The sequence below is a fragment of the Eutrema salsugineum genome, unplaced genomic scaffold (assembly GCF_000478725.1).
Source record: "Eutrema salsugineum unplaced genomic scaffold, Eutsalg1_0 scaffold_22, whole genome shotgun sequence".
NCBI classification, from domain to species: Eukaryota; Viridiplantae; Streptophyta; class Magnoliopsida; order Brassicales; family Brassicaceae; genus Eutrema; species Eutrema salsugineum.
In genome coordinates, this window is record NW_006256812.1 from 703,588 (window position 1) to 719,644 (window position 16,057).

A 16,057-nucleotide genomic window follows, 5' to 3' on the forward strand; every position below is an offset into this window, starting at 1 on the left:
TGGCTTCCGATGTTAATCCGGCCGGTTGGCTTCCTGGTGCGAAGTACAAATCGAACGTAAATTTTCAAGTGTATAGCTATAACTTAATTAAGTCACTCACGAGTCACGAGTCACGAGTCGAGGAAAAGTTTATATATCTACATTAGTTGTTCGCTAACTTGCCCGTGGTATTGGGGCTTGTAGTTAATTAGGCTGGTGTTTAACCAATTTGTAAGCCCGTACGGTGACTAAATATGTGTTTTTTTTCTTCTCTTTAATGTCCAGCTATTTATTGTTGGTTATGATTTCATATGGTGAATTGGTAAATATTGTTCTTAGCAAAAGAAAGAATTGGTGATATTGACAACCATTGACCAAAATAAATCGAAAAACGGTAATTCATTAGCTTACAAATTTTGTAATTTCGGCTAACTTTCTAGACTAAATGTAATTGGTATTTTCTTTTTAACATGCTTAAATGTAATTGGTGTTTTTTTTTTTTATTGTTATGCTTAAAATCCTTGCTCTTGCCATCTTGGCAAAGTTTTAATTCCATATGTAGTCAACTTCAAAAATTACTTTCCAATTTTCAGTTTTGGAAAATCATATAGAGTAGTCAAAACTTATAATTTCCCTTATTATATAAAGAAGTTATAGACTTACATATTTCAAGGGGTTCTTTTGGGTCAACTATCAATACTTTCTTAATGCATTTCCTGTTATTAATTGATGTTACTTTTTTACGTTCTTCATTTTAAATTAGTTTTCCTTTTATAGCGTTGGCATACACATATACAATTTCCAAAAAACCACTGAGTGTATTCGTGAGAAGTTTTCCAAAAAAAAAAAACCATTATAAATACGCACATCACTTAATGAATCGAATTCACTTATAGCTTCAAATATTAAAGAAATTTGTTATAAGCAAACAAATTGTAGATCATCAATGGCAACATCATCGTCACATAGATGTCTTGCTCTCTTTGCTCTTTTTGCAGTCTCTCTAAAGTTTTGTTATTGTCAAAACGAAACTATAGATGCCGCAGGCTGGGGCAACGCCGGTGTTACTTGGTACGGTGAAGCTGAGGGCGCCGGTAGCACAGGTACGTAATTACGTATACCACTTGACGCATATATATAATTTGTTCTTCGAGTATATATCTCGATTTAGATAATATTTATGTATATCGATACTTATATATAGGAGGAGCTTGTGGATATGGTGCAGCAGTGGCCAATCCACCGTTTTACGCGATGGTTTCAGCCGGAGGCCCTTCACTATTCAACAATGGTAATGGATGTGGAACATGTTATCAGGTACATTATATATTAGCATTAGATATTTAGATCCATGTATTTACATAAATGTTTTCATTAAAGTGACATATTTCTTTGTTTGTATTAACACAAACTGGTATTTTAATCAATGTTTCAAAAATAAAAATAAGGTATTAATTAATTTTGGGTCATGGTCGGACTAGACGTGGTTGGAAAAGACTAATATAAACATAGCATGCATGCAAATCTGAATGATATATCTCACACGGTTACAAATTTATTAATTTTATCAACCATATTATAAATATAAATATCTGTTTAGATTATGTGCACCGAGAATCCAGCGTGTTCAGGGAGACCAATAACGGTGACGATAGCGGACGAGTGCCCCGGTGGTCCTTGCGCCTCCGAGCCAGTCCACTTCGACCTTAGCGGCAAAGCCATTGGTGCCTTAGCCAAACCTGGTCAAGCCTCTCGACTTCGAGACGCTGGTGTTCTCCGTGTTGGTTACAGACGGTACGTATATAAAAACGTTATTCTCCTAAAAAAATTATGATGTTTCTCGTACATTTCTAAATTCTAATCCATTTGATCAGTGGATTGGACATAAACTAGAATCCGTATGTTTCCCTTCTGGTTCTTATTTATAAAATTCATCATATTTTCACGATTCTATATTTTTGAAAGATAATTATGTTAAACGAAAATGTATCATTGAACTATTATATTATTTCACTATATTATATCATTGAAATTCCTGTTAAAGCTTAAACTATAGTTTTTATTTGTTTTGTTTTGTATTTCCAGTGCTCCGTGTTTATATAAAGGGACTAGTATAGCATTCCGTATTGATGCTGGAGCAAATCCGTTCTACATTGCATTTGTTGTGGAATACGAAAACGGTGACGGAGATTTGGCCTCCGTTGAGATTCAACCGGCCGGAGGAGGATTTATCTCCATGCAAGAAATGAGATCAGCCGTATGGAAGGTAAACTCCGGCAGTGCTCTGAGAGGTCCGTTCAGCGTTAGACTTACATCTCGCGAGTCTCGTAAAGTAATCACCGCTCAAGCCGTTATTCCAGCTAATTGGAGGGCCGACCAGACTTACCGATCAGTGGTTAACTTTTAGAGTAAAATAGATTTCGTTTTGGTCAGGTTGTAGTTCGACTCATTTCGTCGTCCGCTCTTGTCAAAATATAGAGAATGTTTTTAATATGAAATAAAGGGTCTTAACAAAAAAAGAAAAAGATGTTGACTTATCAATATGAACCTATATATTCATTCCGTATTACTTTCTAAAGCTTACTCCTGATGATTTACAATATAAAAATTATAATGAATTATTGATAAATAGTGTTGTTATATTGTTCTATTAAAACTGATGACAACAAGCAAAATGCTACGCAACAGTTAATACAATGATTATGTCCGTCTCTTCTCTACACAAAATACAAGCAAAAGTTCATATACAAGAGTTCATATACTTAATTAAGTTGACTGCTAATGAATCATAAAACAATCTGACATAAAATTCTTGATCGTCTTAGGCGTAACTCTTGATATTATAATATTAAAGTTTGTGTCCCAACTTCTTTTTTCAATTCAAGATTCTATTACGTATTTTTTTAAACAAACAATGCATTGTCTAGAGAAGACACAGACAATGTTTTATGAATATTTTATAAAACAAACAATGTATTCCTCCCAATTATTCCACACCTGTTAACAAAGATTGATGCATCCTATTTTTACTTACCGTCAGTTTTGAAAGCAATATAAGATAAAATCTGAGAGAGAGAGAGCTTACATGGCTGGCTAGGTCAGGGTCTCTGTTCTTCTTTCCGCTTAGAATCTACCGAACCAATACCCCAAAGCTGGAAACATCTGATTTCGTCGAGATGACTCCACACTTGGCATATGGACATATATTCGCTGCAAAATGAAAATAAAACTCAACATGAGCTGCAATATTTTTTTATACTCAGGTCAACGAGAAATACTTGAAAATGTGATAGTTTGCTTATAGAGTTCCGGCCAATTTATTTGTGCATAGCCTCTGTCTCATCTCTCACAAAGATCATAGTCATCTGAAAATCTGAGATTTTCGGAGTCATATCTTTATCAAGTAAAGCATTGTTTACTTTCAGATTCATGTGGATGATCTTGAACAATTTAGGTGAAAGTGCAGAATTCCATGAGCAATGCCACTGATAATGTCAATCTCGTCTGCCAATTCAGTTTACAGATTTGTTTTGGTCTGCGAGACATTCACAAGGGTTTTCTGACAATCCATTCTAAAAGAAATATATAACTAATTAATATCACTATTTTTTTTTCTTTGTTATATCATTAGCAATTTCAATGTCCAACTATAATGTTTTGACTGCGCATGTTTAACAATTCTTAGAGATAATTATCTTTTGGGTTGCTACAAATTGAATTGAGTTTTTTTTTCCTTATTTTTTTCTTATGTTTTGTTTATTTTTGGCTTATGTTTGCTTTTATTTTTGCTTATTTTCATATTTCTTACAATGCTTTTTTGTTTTTGTTTTTGACATATGTTTTTTATGTAAACATAAATTATAAGAGTTATATTAAGCAAATTATAATGTTATATTCTCCTGAACTAATCCAAATCTGCGATATAGACATCTCCATAATACAGTGATAAGACAACTAGTTAAGGCAATTTCATTTTTTTTGTTTATTTTTTATACCATCTCCTAGATGCTCGTGTCAATGATGGTGAATTACTCTCTATCTACTTTTTTTCACATAGATATTCCACGAAACATCTATATATATATATATACTTATTAATTATCAATACTAAATCTTAAACTAGAATAATAATAATTGGCTCAGAATGCGTCCAATAACTTTTGATTCTTTAAGAATACCACCATTATCAATACTAAATATTAAATTAGTCATAATACTGAACCAATTAAATGGCTGAAGAAATACATCATCAATTAAGGGTGAGCGCAGAGCGTATATCTTGGATTTTGGATATCTGTGATCCGCTCTGCTCCGTTCGGATCCGTATTCACTCCGTAATTATTTGGATATCCATTTCCTGCTCCGCACTCACCCCTTATCTCCCTCTTCTAGAACCAAGCCCTTACCGGAGATTTTTAAACATTCGGACGACGAATTTAGAGGCAGATCTCTGTTTGCCACCCAAACATAAGTCTTTGGCAGCATCTCAACAATGTGTCTGTGAAGCACAGAGTTGGAAGAAACAGATTAAACAAGAACAAAAACGAGATTGTGAAATTCAAAACTTTCATTTTCTTAAAAAAAAAAAAGGATCAAATGATCAAGTTTTGAAAGAATTTTCCTAACGTTGCTCTGTTAGCTGCTCTGTTTCAAAGAGATGAGGATTTTCAAATATTTGTCTCAGACTTATTTTATTTTTATTTTTTTCAAGGGCTTTTAATAGAGTCTCAGACTTATTCATTATTTTTCGGGTGATAGACAAAGACAACTAGTTAAATGTTTCTTTTTTTTACTTTTTAAACCATCTACTACTAGATGCTCCAATTACTCTTTTTCTACTCTTTATGTTCTATAAGGTTCTCTATTTGTGGATTTTCTACTAAATGCTCGTGTCTTCTGTGTTCTTTTCTCTGACCGGTTTTTGATTCTAATTGAAAACCGGTACATAGATATTCTTACATACCTTTGAGGAATGAATTTGTTTTAATACAAAAAGTGAATATGAATCTATTATATAATGAGAGAGTTTTCTCTCCATCTAGACTATCTACATTAGCAAACTTATAAACTTTAACATTTAAGTATATTTAAAGTATGCATTTAATACATATATTAATGTTTGTTATTAATATATTTAGTATAAATAAAATAAAATAAAAAAAATTATAGTATAAATAAAAAATAAGTGATAATTAGATATTAATAATTAAAAACATTGTAATACTAATTGGATTAAAAATATATTTTTTTTAAAAAAAATGATCAATTATTAAATGTAAAAAATGTTTAAAAAACGACGATAACTAAAAAAGGCAAAAATAATGAAAAATAATAAAAAAATAAAAGGAAGAAGAAAAATCAAAATACAAAAACAGAAGATGTTAAAAAGATAAAAAATAATAGAAATTAAAGACCATGAAGAGGAAAATGGAAAAAAAAAAAAAAAAAAAAAAACACAAAACTGATGAAAAGGAATTTTGAAAAATATGAAAACAAAGAAAGAAAACAGAAGTTAAAGATATCAAAACATGAAAATATAAAGATGGAAAAAAAAGAAAAAAAATTAACAAAAATGATAAATATAATGTTTAAATTTCGAAAATTTGTAAAAATAAATGATTAAAAATTATAACTGCGCAACGTGTAGAGCATAAACAAAAAAAAAAAATTTTAATACTGTAATAAAAATTACACATTAGTGACAGACAAAATATAAAAGTACATGAAATAAAAAAATTTAACAAAAATTAATAACATAATTAAGAAAATTTATTATTATATAAAAACACTAATAAAGATTATACAATAAAAATATAGAAAACAACTATTAAAGTATAAAAAAATTATCAAACAAAATATTTTTTAAGAAAAAGCATATAAAAATATAAAAAACACACAAAAATATAAAATAAAATCCGCGCCAAACACGGACTCAACTCTACTCTAGTATTCTTATTCTTAAATTAGAGATATAATATTGAACCAATTAAATGGCAGTAGAAATACATCATCCATTTGTTTTAATACAAAATGTGGATGTGAATACAACACAAGAAAAAAAAAACAAAATGGAGATGAAAATTGCCAAATATTGGGCTTGTGATCAATTTAGTGGCAATAGAGTTTAATAATTGAGTCAGCGCCTGCAGTGAACAGCCATGGTTGCCTCGGATGAAACTTGCAATCCAAGACTCCTGCCATCAATAAAAATATTAAACGCACAACATAAGTAACCAAAAACATTTTAATGGTGGTATTCCTAAAGAATCATAAAAACTAACCTCCTCCGTTTGAAGAAGAATGGCCTCTTAGAATCTCCAACGGCACAATCAGAGGATTCTCGTTCAGATCATTAAACACCTTCCCATGGAACACATAAGCTGTTGAATCCTCCGAGGACGAAGCAAACAAAGGATACGAACGGTGATATGCCACATTCGTGATGTCTTTAGGATGATTCTTCAGAGTCTTGTACGGTTTCGAAGACAGATCCATGTCAAACCAACACATCTTCCCTTCTTTGCTTCCTACTATCAGATTATCACCACCAGGATGAATCGCCATTGATGAGATTTCTCTCATTCCAGTCTCAAGCTTTTTGACAGGCTCATCTACCGTTAACAGATTGTAAACACGCACGTTCTTCTTTGTCGCGATGAACAAGTATGAACGGCTGGGATGAAACACTGCAGAGACTGGAAGTCCGCGGATCTTGTATGGCTTTGTTGTAACCTTTTTTGAGATTTGATGAATTACAACACCTCGCGTTTCGCCGGATGCCATGACTGTCGAGAGGTAGTCTCCCTTACGATGCCAGTCAATATTCGATATGTTCTGGAAATAAAAGATATATACATAACCCAAACCAGTTGATATTTTTATTTTTTTTCAATGTGATAGATGTTACAGAGGATAAGTGTACCTTAAAATGTCTTATCTTGATCCCTCCATATAGCTCATCTGGAAGCCAGCTTACAATTGCTGCAACTATTAAAATATACAAAACAGATTTAATCATTCGGATTTCCATCTCGATTTCTTACAAAGTGCTTGTGGCTATCATGAGACACTTACCAGCTGCTTTTGGTTCTGGAAGATCTCCTAATTGAAGCAGATCTTTAATATTTTTCTGTTCCTCATCAGTGCCAAGTTCAGTGTTCAGGATGACCAAATCTCGTCCCCTGTAAAAGTGACATGTGATGGTTTCAGAATAGGAAGTTCTAAGATATTAGAAAGCAAACTCCAAAGATCCTAACTTACATGGCAACGGCTAAAATTGGAAAGTCGGAAAGTGGATTCCAAGCCACACACTTAACAGCTTCATCAAACTGCCAGATCTTAAGACATCTACCAGTTTCCACTTCCCATAGACGAACAGACCCATCAGTTGAACCTTTGAAAAAAAAGAAAGAAAAAAAGATACAAAATTGGCGTCTTGGATGATAGAAAAAGAGAGCTCAAAAAGTTTGAATAGAACCAGTAGATGAAATACCTGAGGCTATCCACTGGCCAGAACATTCAGTGGATATGGAAGTAACAGCTCCTGTATGGCCTTTATATTCAAGATAACAGGAGTTTGGGTAAGGTCTGAGATCCTTCCTACTAGGTAGCTTAGGTTTCAACGATTCAGGATCGATGTTTATCTGGAGAAAGGAAACACACTGTGAGATTAAATACAGAAAACAAAATAAACCAGAAAATGGAGATGATCAAATTAGTCCTCACTCTCTTCTTTCGAACTCTTGGACATAGGTATAGATCCAAACAACGGTTAAAGGACTCTTTTAGTGCATTCGGATATGCTGGGATGCTTCTCAGGGATGCAAACCTATGCACAAATACATTTACCATAACGCTTAAGCTAACAAACGCCAAAGAAAACTATATCAGAGTATATTAAGCGATACTTTTACATACCTTGTAGGAATGAAATTTGGACGATCTTCCTCATACATCAATTCATAAGAGGCTTTCTCTTCCTCTGTTGGAATGTATTCCAAAGAAGGATTGTATGATTCTTCGTGTCCTGGGAAGCCAAATTGTACAGATTAAAGACCCTCAAAAATGCAATTCCCGTACAGAAGCAGATAAACAGATTGGTCAGCAAAAAGTCTGCACCTGGCAATTTCAGTTTCGGTGGAGGAATATAAGTTAAGTGCTTGCTCTTTTGATCTGAAGTTGAATCATCACCCCATAAAAGGTATACATTGGGCTCTTCTTCAGGCTTATCAAACTTGATCAACCCCTTCCGGATTGCTCTAACATACTTGACAACCTTTTTAGCCTCCCATTTTGAAGGGATGAACCTTCGCTTGGGTTCTGGTGCACTTGAGAGTGGATGTATTGCATCATCCCATTTAAACCAATCGACATAAGGCTGGCACCAAGAGAATCAATCGAAAGGTCACATTTTAAAGTGATCGGTATAATATTAGTAGAAAACGGCTACACAGAAACCACAAACGTACCGTATACGGATCAAAGTCAGCATGTGGGGCTTCCCCTTTGAGCATCCTACGAATGAGCTTGCTCTCCTCTTTAGTGAGCTCCACTTCCTCGTCATTATATTCATCATATATTTTGCGCCTAAAGCCCCATGAATTGCATCAGCATATTGACACCAACTAAGTAACACACCAATAAACATAAAAGTCTTGAGACTGACCAATTTTTGGAGTCATCCATAGTTGCAAGAAAAGAGTCGAGTTTGTCTTGTTTTTCTTTCTTGGTAATCTTCTTCCCAGTGATGTCATAACCAATATGTTTCTCATCCTTATACCACTCCAGGGGAACATCCCCAACTGTATTCCTTGGAGCAACCTACAGAATCAAGACAAAAATATGTATAATTTCGTTTGGAAATGGGGAAAGATAGTTTCAATTCCAAAACGAATAGATAAATCACTGACCTCATCTTCTGAGGAATCGCTCTCTTCGGCGACTTCATCTTGCTCAGAACCTTCATCACCACTCCCATCTTCCTCACCATTTTCACTATCTACTTGTTCACCTTCATCATCATTATCATCCGAGCCCTCAATACCTGCACCAACAGATCCCGGCAAAGTTACTCTCTCTTAGTTGAAATTTTCTTTCACATATTAAAGCTAGAAGTCCCTGTTCCCACATAATTGCTCACTATAAACTCCAAGGAGTAGCTGCGATCAAACTAATAATAAACCTAAAGAGATTAGCCTATTCAATTTTTTTATTATTAATTAAGGTTTTAATACTATCATATTGAAGATGAGCTAAACTAGAGGAAAAGCACAAGCAAGCAATTACCATGGACCTCGTCTTTAGATGATTCTCTGTCTCCGTCTTCTGTCTCTCTCTGTGAACCATCATCCTCGGAATCAAAAATATCGGAGTCGAAATCATCGGAATTCAAAGACCCGGACAAACTCTACACAACACAGAACCCATAAAAGAAAAACAAATAAACCAAATGCATAATAAACAATCAAAAAAATGTCTACGAGCTATGAAACAAAAGAGAAGGCGTTAAGGGGAGGAGAATACATCTCCGTCGTAATCGGAATCAGTTCCCGAATCTAATAGCAAGTCTTCCTCTTTCAAGCTCTTCACTTCCTTTTCCACTGGTTTCACTTCCTTTACTACTGCTTTTTGTTTCTGCGATTTTACAGAGACGCTCACGTTCTTGCTCTTGCTCTTTGTTTCTCTCATTTGATCTTTGTTAGCTGTTTCCCTCTTCTTCATCGATATTGCTATCAGAGCTAAGTTTTGGACTGGGAAAAATCTCGGCGGAAGAAGGCGAAAAAAGATTTAGGGTTTTAGGCGAAAGTCGTAAAGCTCCCCAACTCTAATGGACCTAGATATATTAATGGGCTTTTTCTGCGAATTTATGAGAAAATATGGCGCGAGGAAGAAGAGCGAATTCTTTTTTTTTTAATAATATAAATTCCTATTGTCAAACCAATTACAATTTCATGACGTTTTTTGTTTTTTTAAAAAAAAATTCATTACATCAATTAGTTTATATACTGTATATAAAAACTCTTATTATCTTTACTTTTCTTATAAAATAATCCATTTTTAATATAGTTATGACATATAATCATCCGACAAAGTCTAAGATTAACATCAGTTTTTACACGTAAAAAAAATAATAATATATATATATATAGTTAATGCTACCAAAACGGAGGAATTGTGCATATTTACAAGCTTTACTATTTAATTATTATATTATTATGTGAAAAATATGTCTAACCAGCTTTACTGAACACTCCTGGTCTCTTGAGTTGAAATTGTTTATTTAGCAATCCTGAGTTGTTTTTTTTTTTAATAGTTGACCATGAGCTAATAATATACCTTACGGCGAGTTGGAGAGCCGCCACTGGTAACTTCTAAAGTTAACTTTTTTCTTTCGATTGAAATTGGCTCGTTTCTTCACTCTATCAGCTATTTGAAAAAGATAATATATTGAATACTGAATAACAAAATACTTTGTCTTATCAATATGAGTTCAATTGTCCTATATTATGTTTTCTGTAAATTTTACGCCTCGTGTCAGTTGACTTCATCCAGAGTATTGCTTTACTTCAATTCATACATCAGCCAATTTGATTAATCCATGTACTCAAAAATGCCATCACCAAGAGTCCAATTTGTACATGCTGATTGCTGACAATAAGAAGCACACACACACACATTACACATATATTTAGTTATAAATAAATTATACTATATGTAAGCATATATATATGCTTTATTTATAACTAAATATAGATTCGTTATCAAAAAAAAAAAAAAATATATATATATGAATTTGAAGGTCTAACGAGAGAAGTCAACGGGAAATTAAAAGGAGTTATGAGTTTTTTCCTTAAAGAGAGAGGGAGTGGCGTAAGTGGTTTGGCACCACCATTAAGTCATGCCATTGAAGAAGAATCGCAACTTTACACTTTGCGTAGACGAATTGCTTCCACAAAATTGATATTAAAAGATTTCCAAATTCCAGTGAAAAAGTCCTAATGTGTTAAATTACCTTGCTAAGTAAGTTCTTTGAGTGCGTTTTAATGTTTTTTTTATTTTGTAACCGACAAGTTGTGGAACGTTGAACTTTTAATTTGCTTATAAATTTAATTTGTGATCTATCATGCACACTAATTGTTGTTACAAGCAAGACTCTAATGCCTATTTGTACAAGTTTCTGCACTTATGGATCAATTGATCTTCGAACAATCAGTTCGATGAATTGAAAAAGATCACATGATCGTTGTGTTGGGGGTCGTTTGATCACGTTTAGTACAGTGTTACGAGAAAAAATAAAAGTGAGTTGGTTAGGTTTGTATTAAACTAAAGGGCATCGATTTCAGTGGGTCCAAAGTTAAATGCGTTTGTAGCCTAACAAATTATCCTTTTTGGTTACTCGTAATCAACTAAGCTCAAATCTATCGTCTAATCCAGTCTTTCTTCAATCTTCAAATTAAGTTTAAAAGTTACTCTAAACAGACGTTAGTTGGTATTTGTTTTTGTTGAACAAGAACGTGTGGCAGTGTTATTGATAAAACGAAAATTATGGACGCTTGACTTTTTCTCATTAATTATTTTTCTAACTTGGAAGATCCAAAAACAAGGGAGAAATCCTATCTTTTAACAATTTTTGCATTCCTAATCGTTTTAAGTAGGAGGTATCAGTGGAATTGAATTAAGGATTATACCAGATTAAGTAGGAGGTATTAGATGCCTACTGGCTTTAACTTGCTAAGAGATACTCGTCACTGACAGTTGGCGAAACTCGTTAAAAAGGAAAGGAGATGGCAAGCAGAATCCGAATTTTTATATTTATCAATTTTTGTTACATTAGAGAGATAAAGTTACTGGTGGGTGAGGATAAGTTGTGAAACCGTCGTTTTGAAATACTACGTGGCTGTCACAAACTGAAAAACTGACAGCCATAAAATGTTAACATTCTTCCCCTCAATTTTGGACAACGCTTTGTTCTGGTCCGACTCGTTACAACAAGAACAAAGAAAAAAAAAACTCTCATGTGGTGGAAATACCGACAATACCCTTAATGCAGGGTAACTTAATATTTTGGGACTTCTTACCTTTGCTGCTGAAAATAGACAACTAAGCCGCGTTGCGTCTGATAGTTCGGGGTGTTAAAATAGAAAATTTCCTATTTTTAATCCGATTGATGAGAAGGGTATTTTGGGAAGTTTAGAGAAGTTTTTTTTTTTTTTTTGCAGAAACGGGCAAAGCTCGCATGTTACATTGTCCTTTCTTCACCCTTTCATGGCAAAAGCTTTAATTAGATTATTCAGAATAACAAAAATTTACTCTTCCTTTTTTCCGTTTCAGATCGAATTAATTAAAGAAAATTTATAAATATAGGGTGAGAGAAGAAGGGCAAGTTAAGAAAAGAAATTAAATAAATAAGTTTAAAGCTTAATTTTTTGTTTTCTTCTTTCTCTTCGTCTTCTTCTTTAGTTCGTTGGTTGCAGAAGAAGAATGCTTTTGTCACCTACTCTCCTTTTATAGTTTCTCTACTTCTTCTTCTCTCTTCTTTGAGAGAGAGATAACCCCAAAAAGCTCTCTCTCTCTCTCTGTAATTTGGTGTTGAAAATGGAGAAATACAAGTGTAGATTTTGCTTCAAGAGCTTCCTCAATGGAAGAGCTTTAGGTGGTCACATGAGATCTCACATGCTTAGTCTTTCCGCCGAACGTGAGCTTCATGAATTAACTGGTGAAGAAGAAGGAGAAGAAGAGGAAAGGCCGAGTCAACTCAGTGACGACGTTACCGAGTCAGACGCATCTTCTTCGTCTGATGAGGAAGAAGAAGAACATGGAAATCTCGGTGAGTTTGATCATTCAAAAATTAAGCGTCTTCAGATGGTTGATGATGAAATAGAGTTTGAATTCGCCGACGTTGAAAGCGAAACCGAGTCATCGAAGATTAACCCAACTCGGAGACGGTCTAAGCGAACTCGGAAACTCGGATCGTTCGATTTCGACTTTAAGAAGCTGAAAACGAGCCAACCCGGTGAGTCAGTGACCGAGCCAGAGCATCACAGTTCAGCTTCTGACACAACGACGGAGGAAGATCTCGCCTTTTGTCTCATTATGCTCTCCAGAGACAAATGGAAGCAACAGAAGAAGAACAAGTCGACGATGACAAAGCAAAAAGCGGAAGAAGAAGAGGAGACGGATCATGAATGTGAAGATTACAAATCGAGCAAGAGCAGAGGAGGAAGAGGGAGATTCAAGTGCGAGACTTGTGGTAAAGTGTTTAAATCGTATCAAGCATTAGGAGGACACAGGGCAAGCCACAAGAAGAACAAGACTTGCACAACAATGACGTCGACGAAAACAGAGCAGGAGAAAACAGAGTACGAGGATGGAGTCACGGAGAAGAAAATCCACCAATGTCCGATCTGCTTTAGGGTATTCACATCAGGACAAGCACTTGGAGGTCATAAGAGATCTCACGGAAGCAGCAACATCGGATCAGGAAGAGGGTTGTCTGTGAATCAAATCGTTCGAATCGATAAAGAAGAAGAAGTGTTAGTGAAACAGAGGATGATAGATCTTAATCTTCCTGCACCCAACGAAGACGATGATTCAACCTCTGTAGTGTTCGACGAATGCTGAAAACGAAAGGTAACAGACTTTGCGTGATTCGGGTTGTCAAAATTTTTAAATCATTTCGGTTATTATTACTCTTTTTTTTTTTTGTTGATCGAATTCTAAATCAATTTTATATTTATTTTTTTGGTTATTTTTAAATGCAAAGGAGGCTACTTTTACATGTTCTAACGCCAAGTCTTTCACTACTATCCTCACGTCGTGTTGGCCTAAATCAGAGAGCATTGAATTTTCATTAGTGAATATAAGAATTGTGAAGTTTTTTTTTAATTAGCTTTTTCACTTTTTTTAGGTAATCGAATCATTCAATTCTTGGTTTCTCTGGTAAAATAGGTATTGCTCTACATTTTTAGAAGCTAGATAAGTAAGAGTGCCCACTTTATCGCTATCTCTTTCTCTTTCGCCTACTATTAGAAGAAGAGAGAAAAAAGTCAAGTCTAAAAGAAAAAAAAAAATCAACATTATTTTTGTTCTTAATTTCTATATCATTTTCACTGTATAATTTAATTTGGCCGCCCCTTTGGGTTTTGAGCTACCACCAACTTAGAATTATTCTTCACGTATCCTTTCTTCTTTACTTATGATTAGAATCAATTCCAATGACCAATGTTCATGATCACCAGCCAGTAGATATCAACGAAGTTGTGATTTTAAGTAGTTGTGATAGTTCAACCAGTCTTATTACAAAGTTTGGTGGCTACTCACTAGGATTTAGTGCTTACAGTTTAAATTTATTAATCCATATATATGTTTTGTTTGGTGGCTAATCACTTGGAATTACTGTTTACAAAGTAATGAGGTATCACTAATCCATGTTAAACAAAAAAGTTGTGATTCAAGGGTATGCTTGGAAACTTCTCATGATTCAACAAAAAAAATTAAAAAATCGTCAAGAAATCCAAAAAAATGATAGATAAAACTTGGTGCGAAGAACAGAATTAGTGTTATAATAGGCACTAAATCAAAAGGACGTTTGGCTCAGGGGAAAACTCAGCGGTAACTTATTTCGTGGAGCAAACCACCTTTTCATGTCTCTGGAACATACAATAAGGTTAAAAGCAACAGGAAGAAACAACCAAAGATGCAAATCAGTTAGATTACTAGGAAGACAACAAACAAAAACCTTAATATGAGTGTTAATTGAGCACCAAGTTGGGGATGGATTTTGGTGTTGTTCCTCTACGCCTAGGACACCAGAATATATGGACCCAATAAAGGCATGCGAGAATAACTAACTATTGGTTATGGACTAGAAGAAAAGAAAGAAGAAGGATGGAATGCAATGGAAACACCAGTTCTGTTGGAGTAGACATCACTCGAAACTCTAACGACACATTGAGGATTCGAACAGTGGTATTGGAGTGCAAAAGTGGGAGGTTGAAAATGAGAAACCATCACTTCAAGAGCTAACCTAGAGCTAAGCTCGAATTCGAATCCCATAGCCAGAGTGGACCTCTTGTGTTTGTGTTGGCGCTCTCTATACGGTAACCTGTTCTCGGTGAGAGACACAAATCTTGGGTGAATCCGATGCCGGGTTGAAACCACGATTTCATTAGCATGCCTGTCAACAGAAAAAGCAAATATATTCACTTTTGAAAATGCAGGATTATCATTATTATTATTATTATTATTCCAAAATCTAGTCAGTCCACTTACAGTTTCAGTTGCCCTGACAAGTTTCCTGCAATGATGGTGAGCCCAATATTCCACTTATAAAGCCTGCGTCTGTTGACATCAACAAGTCCCACGGAGGTGAGTTCGTAACCAGTTAGGCGGCTGTTGAAAAGTCTTAAAGTACCGGTTAAGTGGGCAATAGGGTTGGATTTGCAAACAACCCTTGCACCTACTTCACCATACTCTAGCTTATACAACATGCCAACCTGCACACAAACAAATGATGACGAGTAAGCTAACAAATATCCCAGTGGAAATCAACTCAGAGGAATAAAACAGCAAAATGCTCATTCACACAGCAAGAAAAGACAGGAAATTGAATGAAAGGATAGCAGAAATCCCATCACAAGCTTAAAAAACCAGAGCTTTTTTTTTTGTTGGTTTTTTTTGTTTGTACACAAAAGTCTACTACACGCACCTCCTTACTGGAGGAACCAGTAGATTTCGTTGAGTCGTATTCCTGAAGATAGAGTAATTCAAGCCCAGGAACGTATTTATCTTTGATCTTAGTCATCTCATCTCTATCAAAATAGCTCAAATCTGCAAAAACACAAAAAAAAAAGAAAAGATTCTCCTCTTACTAAATTCCGGCGATCACACAACACAAAATTTCAACAAAAAAAGAAAGAAGGTGGAAGACTTGCCTTGAAATGTCTCCATAATCTTATTGCCTGCAGATGAAAGGAAGGAAAACATCTTTTAGGAGGTCGACCAGCGATGAAATTGGGGATCTAGGGTTTCTTCAAGCCAAGGAAGACGTACGTAGAGGATCGCGCAAAAAGTGAACTAG

The 16,057-nt window shown here is 34.6% G+C and overlaps 4 protein-coding genes across 4 annotated transcripts; 2 read left to right on the forward strand and 2 right to left on the reverse strand.

The window, feature by feature from the left end:
* The first annotated feature begins 873 nt into the window (after window positions 1-873).
* On the forward strand, window positions 874-2,493 carry LOC18015483 (expansin-B4). The gene is made up of 4 exons (XM_006397627.2): window positions 874-1,082; window positions 1,184-1,296; window positions 1,580-1,773; window positions 2,065-2,493. The coding sequence occupies exons 1-4, from the start codon at window positions 926-928 to the stop codon at window positions 2,384-2,386; spliced, it is 786 nt and encodes a 261-aa protein (XP_006397690.1). The 5' UTR covers window positions 874-925; the 3' UTR covers window positions 2,387-2,493.
* A 3,455-nt stretch (window positions 2,494-5,948) lies between these two features.
* Window positions 5,949-9,771, reverse strand: LOC18015484 (ribosome biogenesis protein BOP1 homolog). The gene is made up of 14 exons (XM_024155123.1): window positions 9,502-9,771; window positions 9,265-9,385; window positions 8,889-9,022; window positions 8,645-8,799; window positions 8,448-8,565; window positions 8,098-8,356; window positions 7,897-8,005; window positions 7,705-7,807; window positions 7,472-7,622; window positions 7,240-7,372; window positions 7,054-7,160; window positions 6,902-6,966; window positions 6,261-6,813; window positions 5,949-6,173 (listed from the first exon to the last, which is right to left on the reverse strand). The coding sequence occupies exons 1-14, from the start codon at window positions 9,697-9,699 to the stop codon at window positions 6,088-6,090; spliced, it is 2,292 nt and encodes a 763-aa protein (XP_024010891.1). The 5' UTR covers window positions 9,700-9,771; the 3' UTR covers window positions 5,949-6,087.
* Window positions 9,772-12,501: 2,730 nt separating this feature from the next.
* Window positions 12,502-13,815, forward strand: LOC18015485 (zinc finger protein ZAT4). Its single transcript, XM_024155044.1, has 2 exons — window positions 12,502-13,608; window positions 13,742-13,815. The coding sequence occupies exon 1, from the start codon at window positions 12,574-12,576 to the stop codon at window positions 13,597-13,599; it is 1,026 nt and encodes a 341-aa protein (XP_024010812.1). The 5' UTR covers window positions 12,502-12,573; the 3' UTR covers window positions 13,600-13,608; window positions 13,742-13,815.
* Window positions 13,816-14,618: 803 nt separating this feature from the next.
* On the reverse strand, window positions 14,619-15,792 carry LOC112086216. The gene is made up of 3 exons (XM_024155127.1): window positions 15,686-15,792; window positions 15,250-15,473; window positions 14,619-15,154 (listed from the first exon to the last, which is right to left on the reverse strand). Exons 1-3 carry the CDS (start codon window positions 15,779-15,781, stop codon window positions 14,836-14,838), a joined length of 639 nt encoding a protein of 212 aa, XP_024010895.1. The 5' UTR covers window positions 15,782-15,792; the 3' UTR covers window positions 14,619-14,835.
* Between the last annotated feature and the right edge of the window lie 265 nt (window positions 15,793-16,057).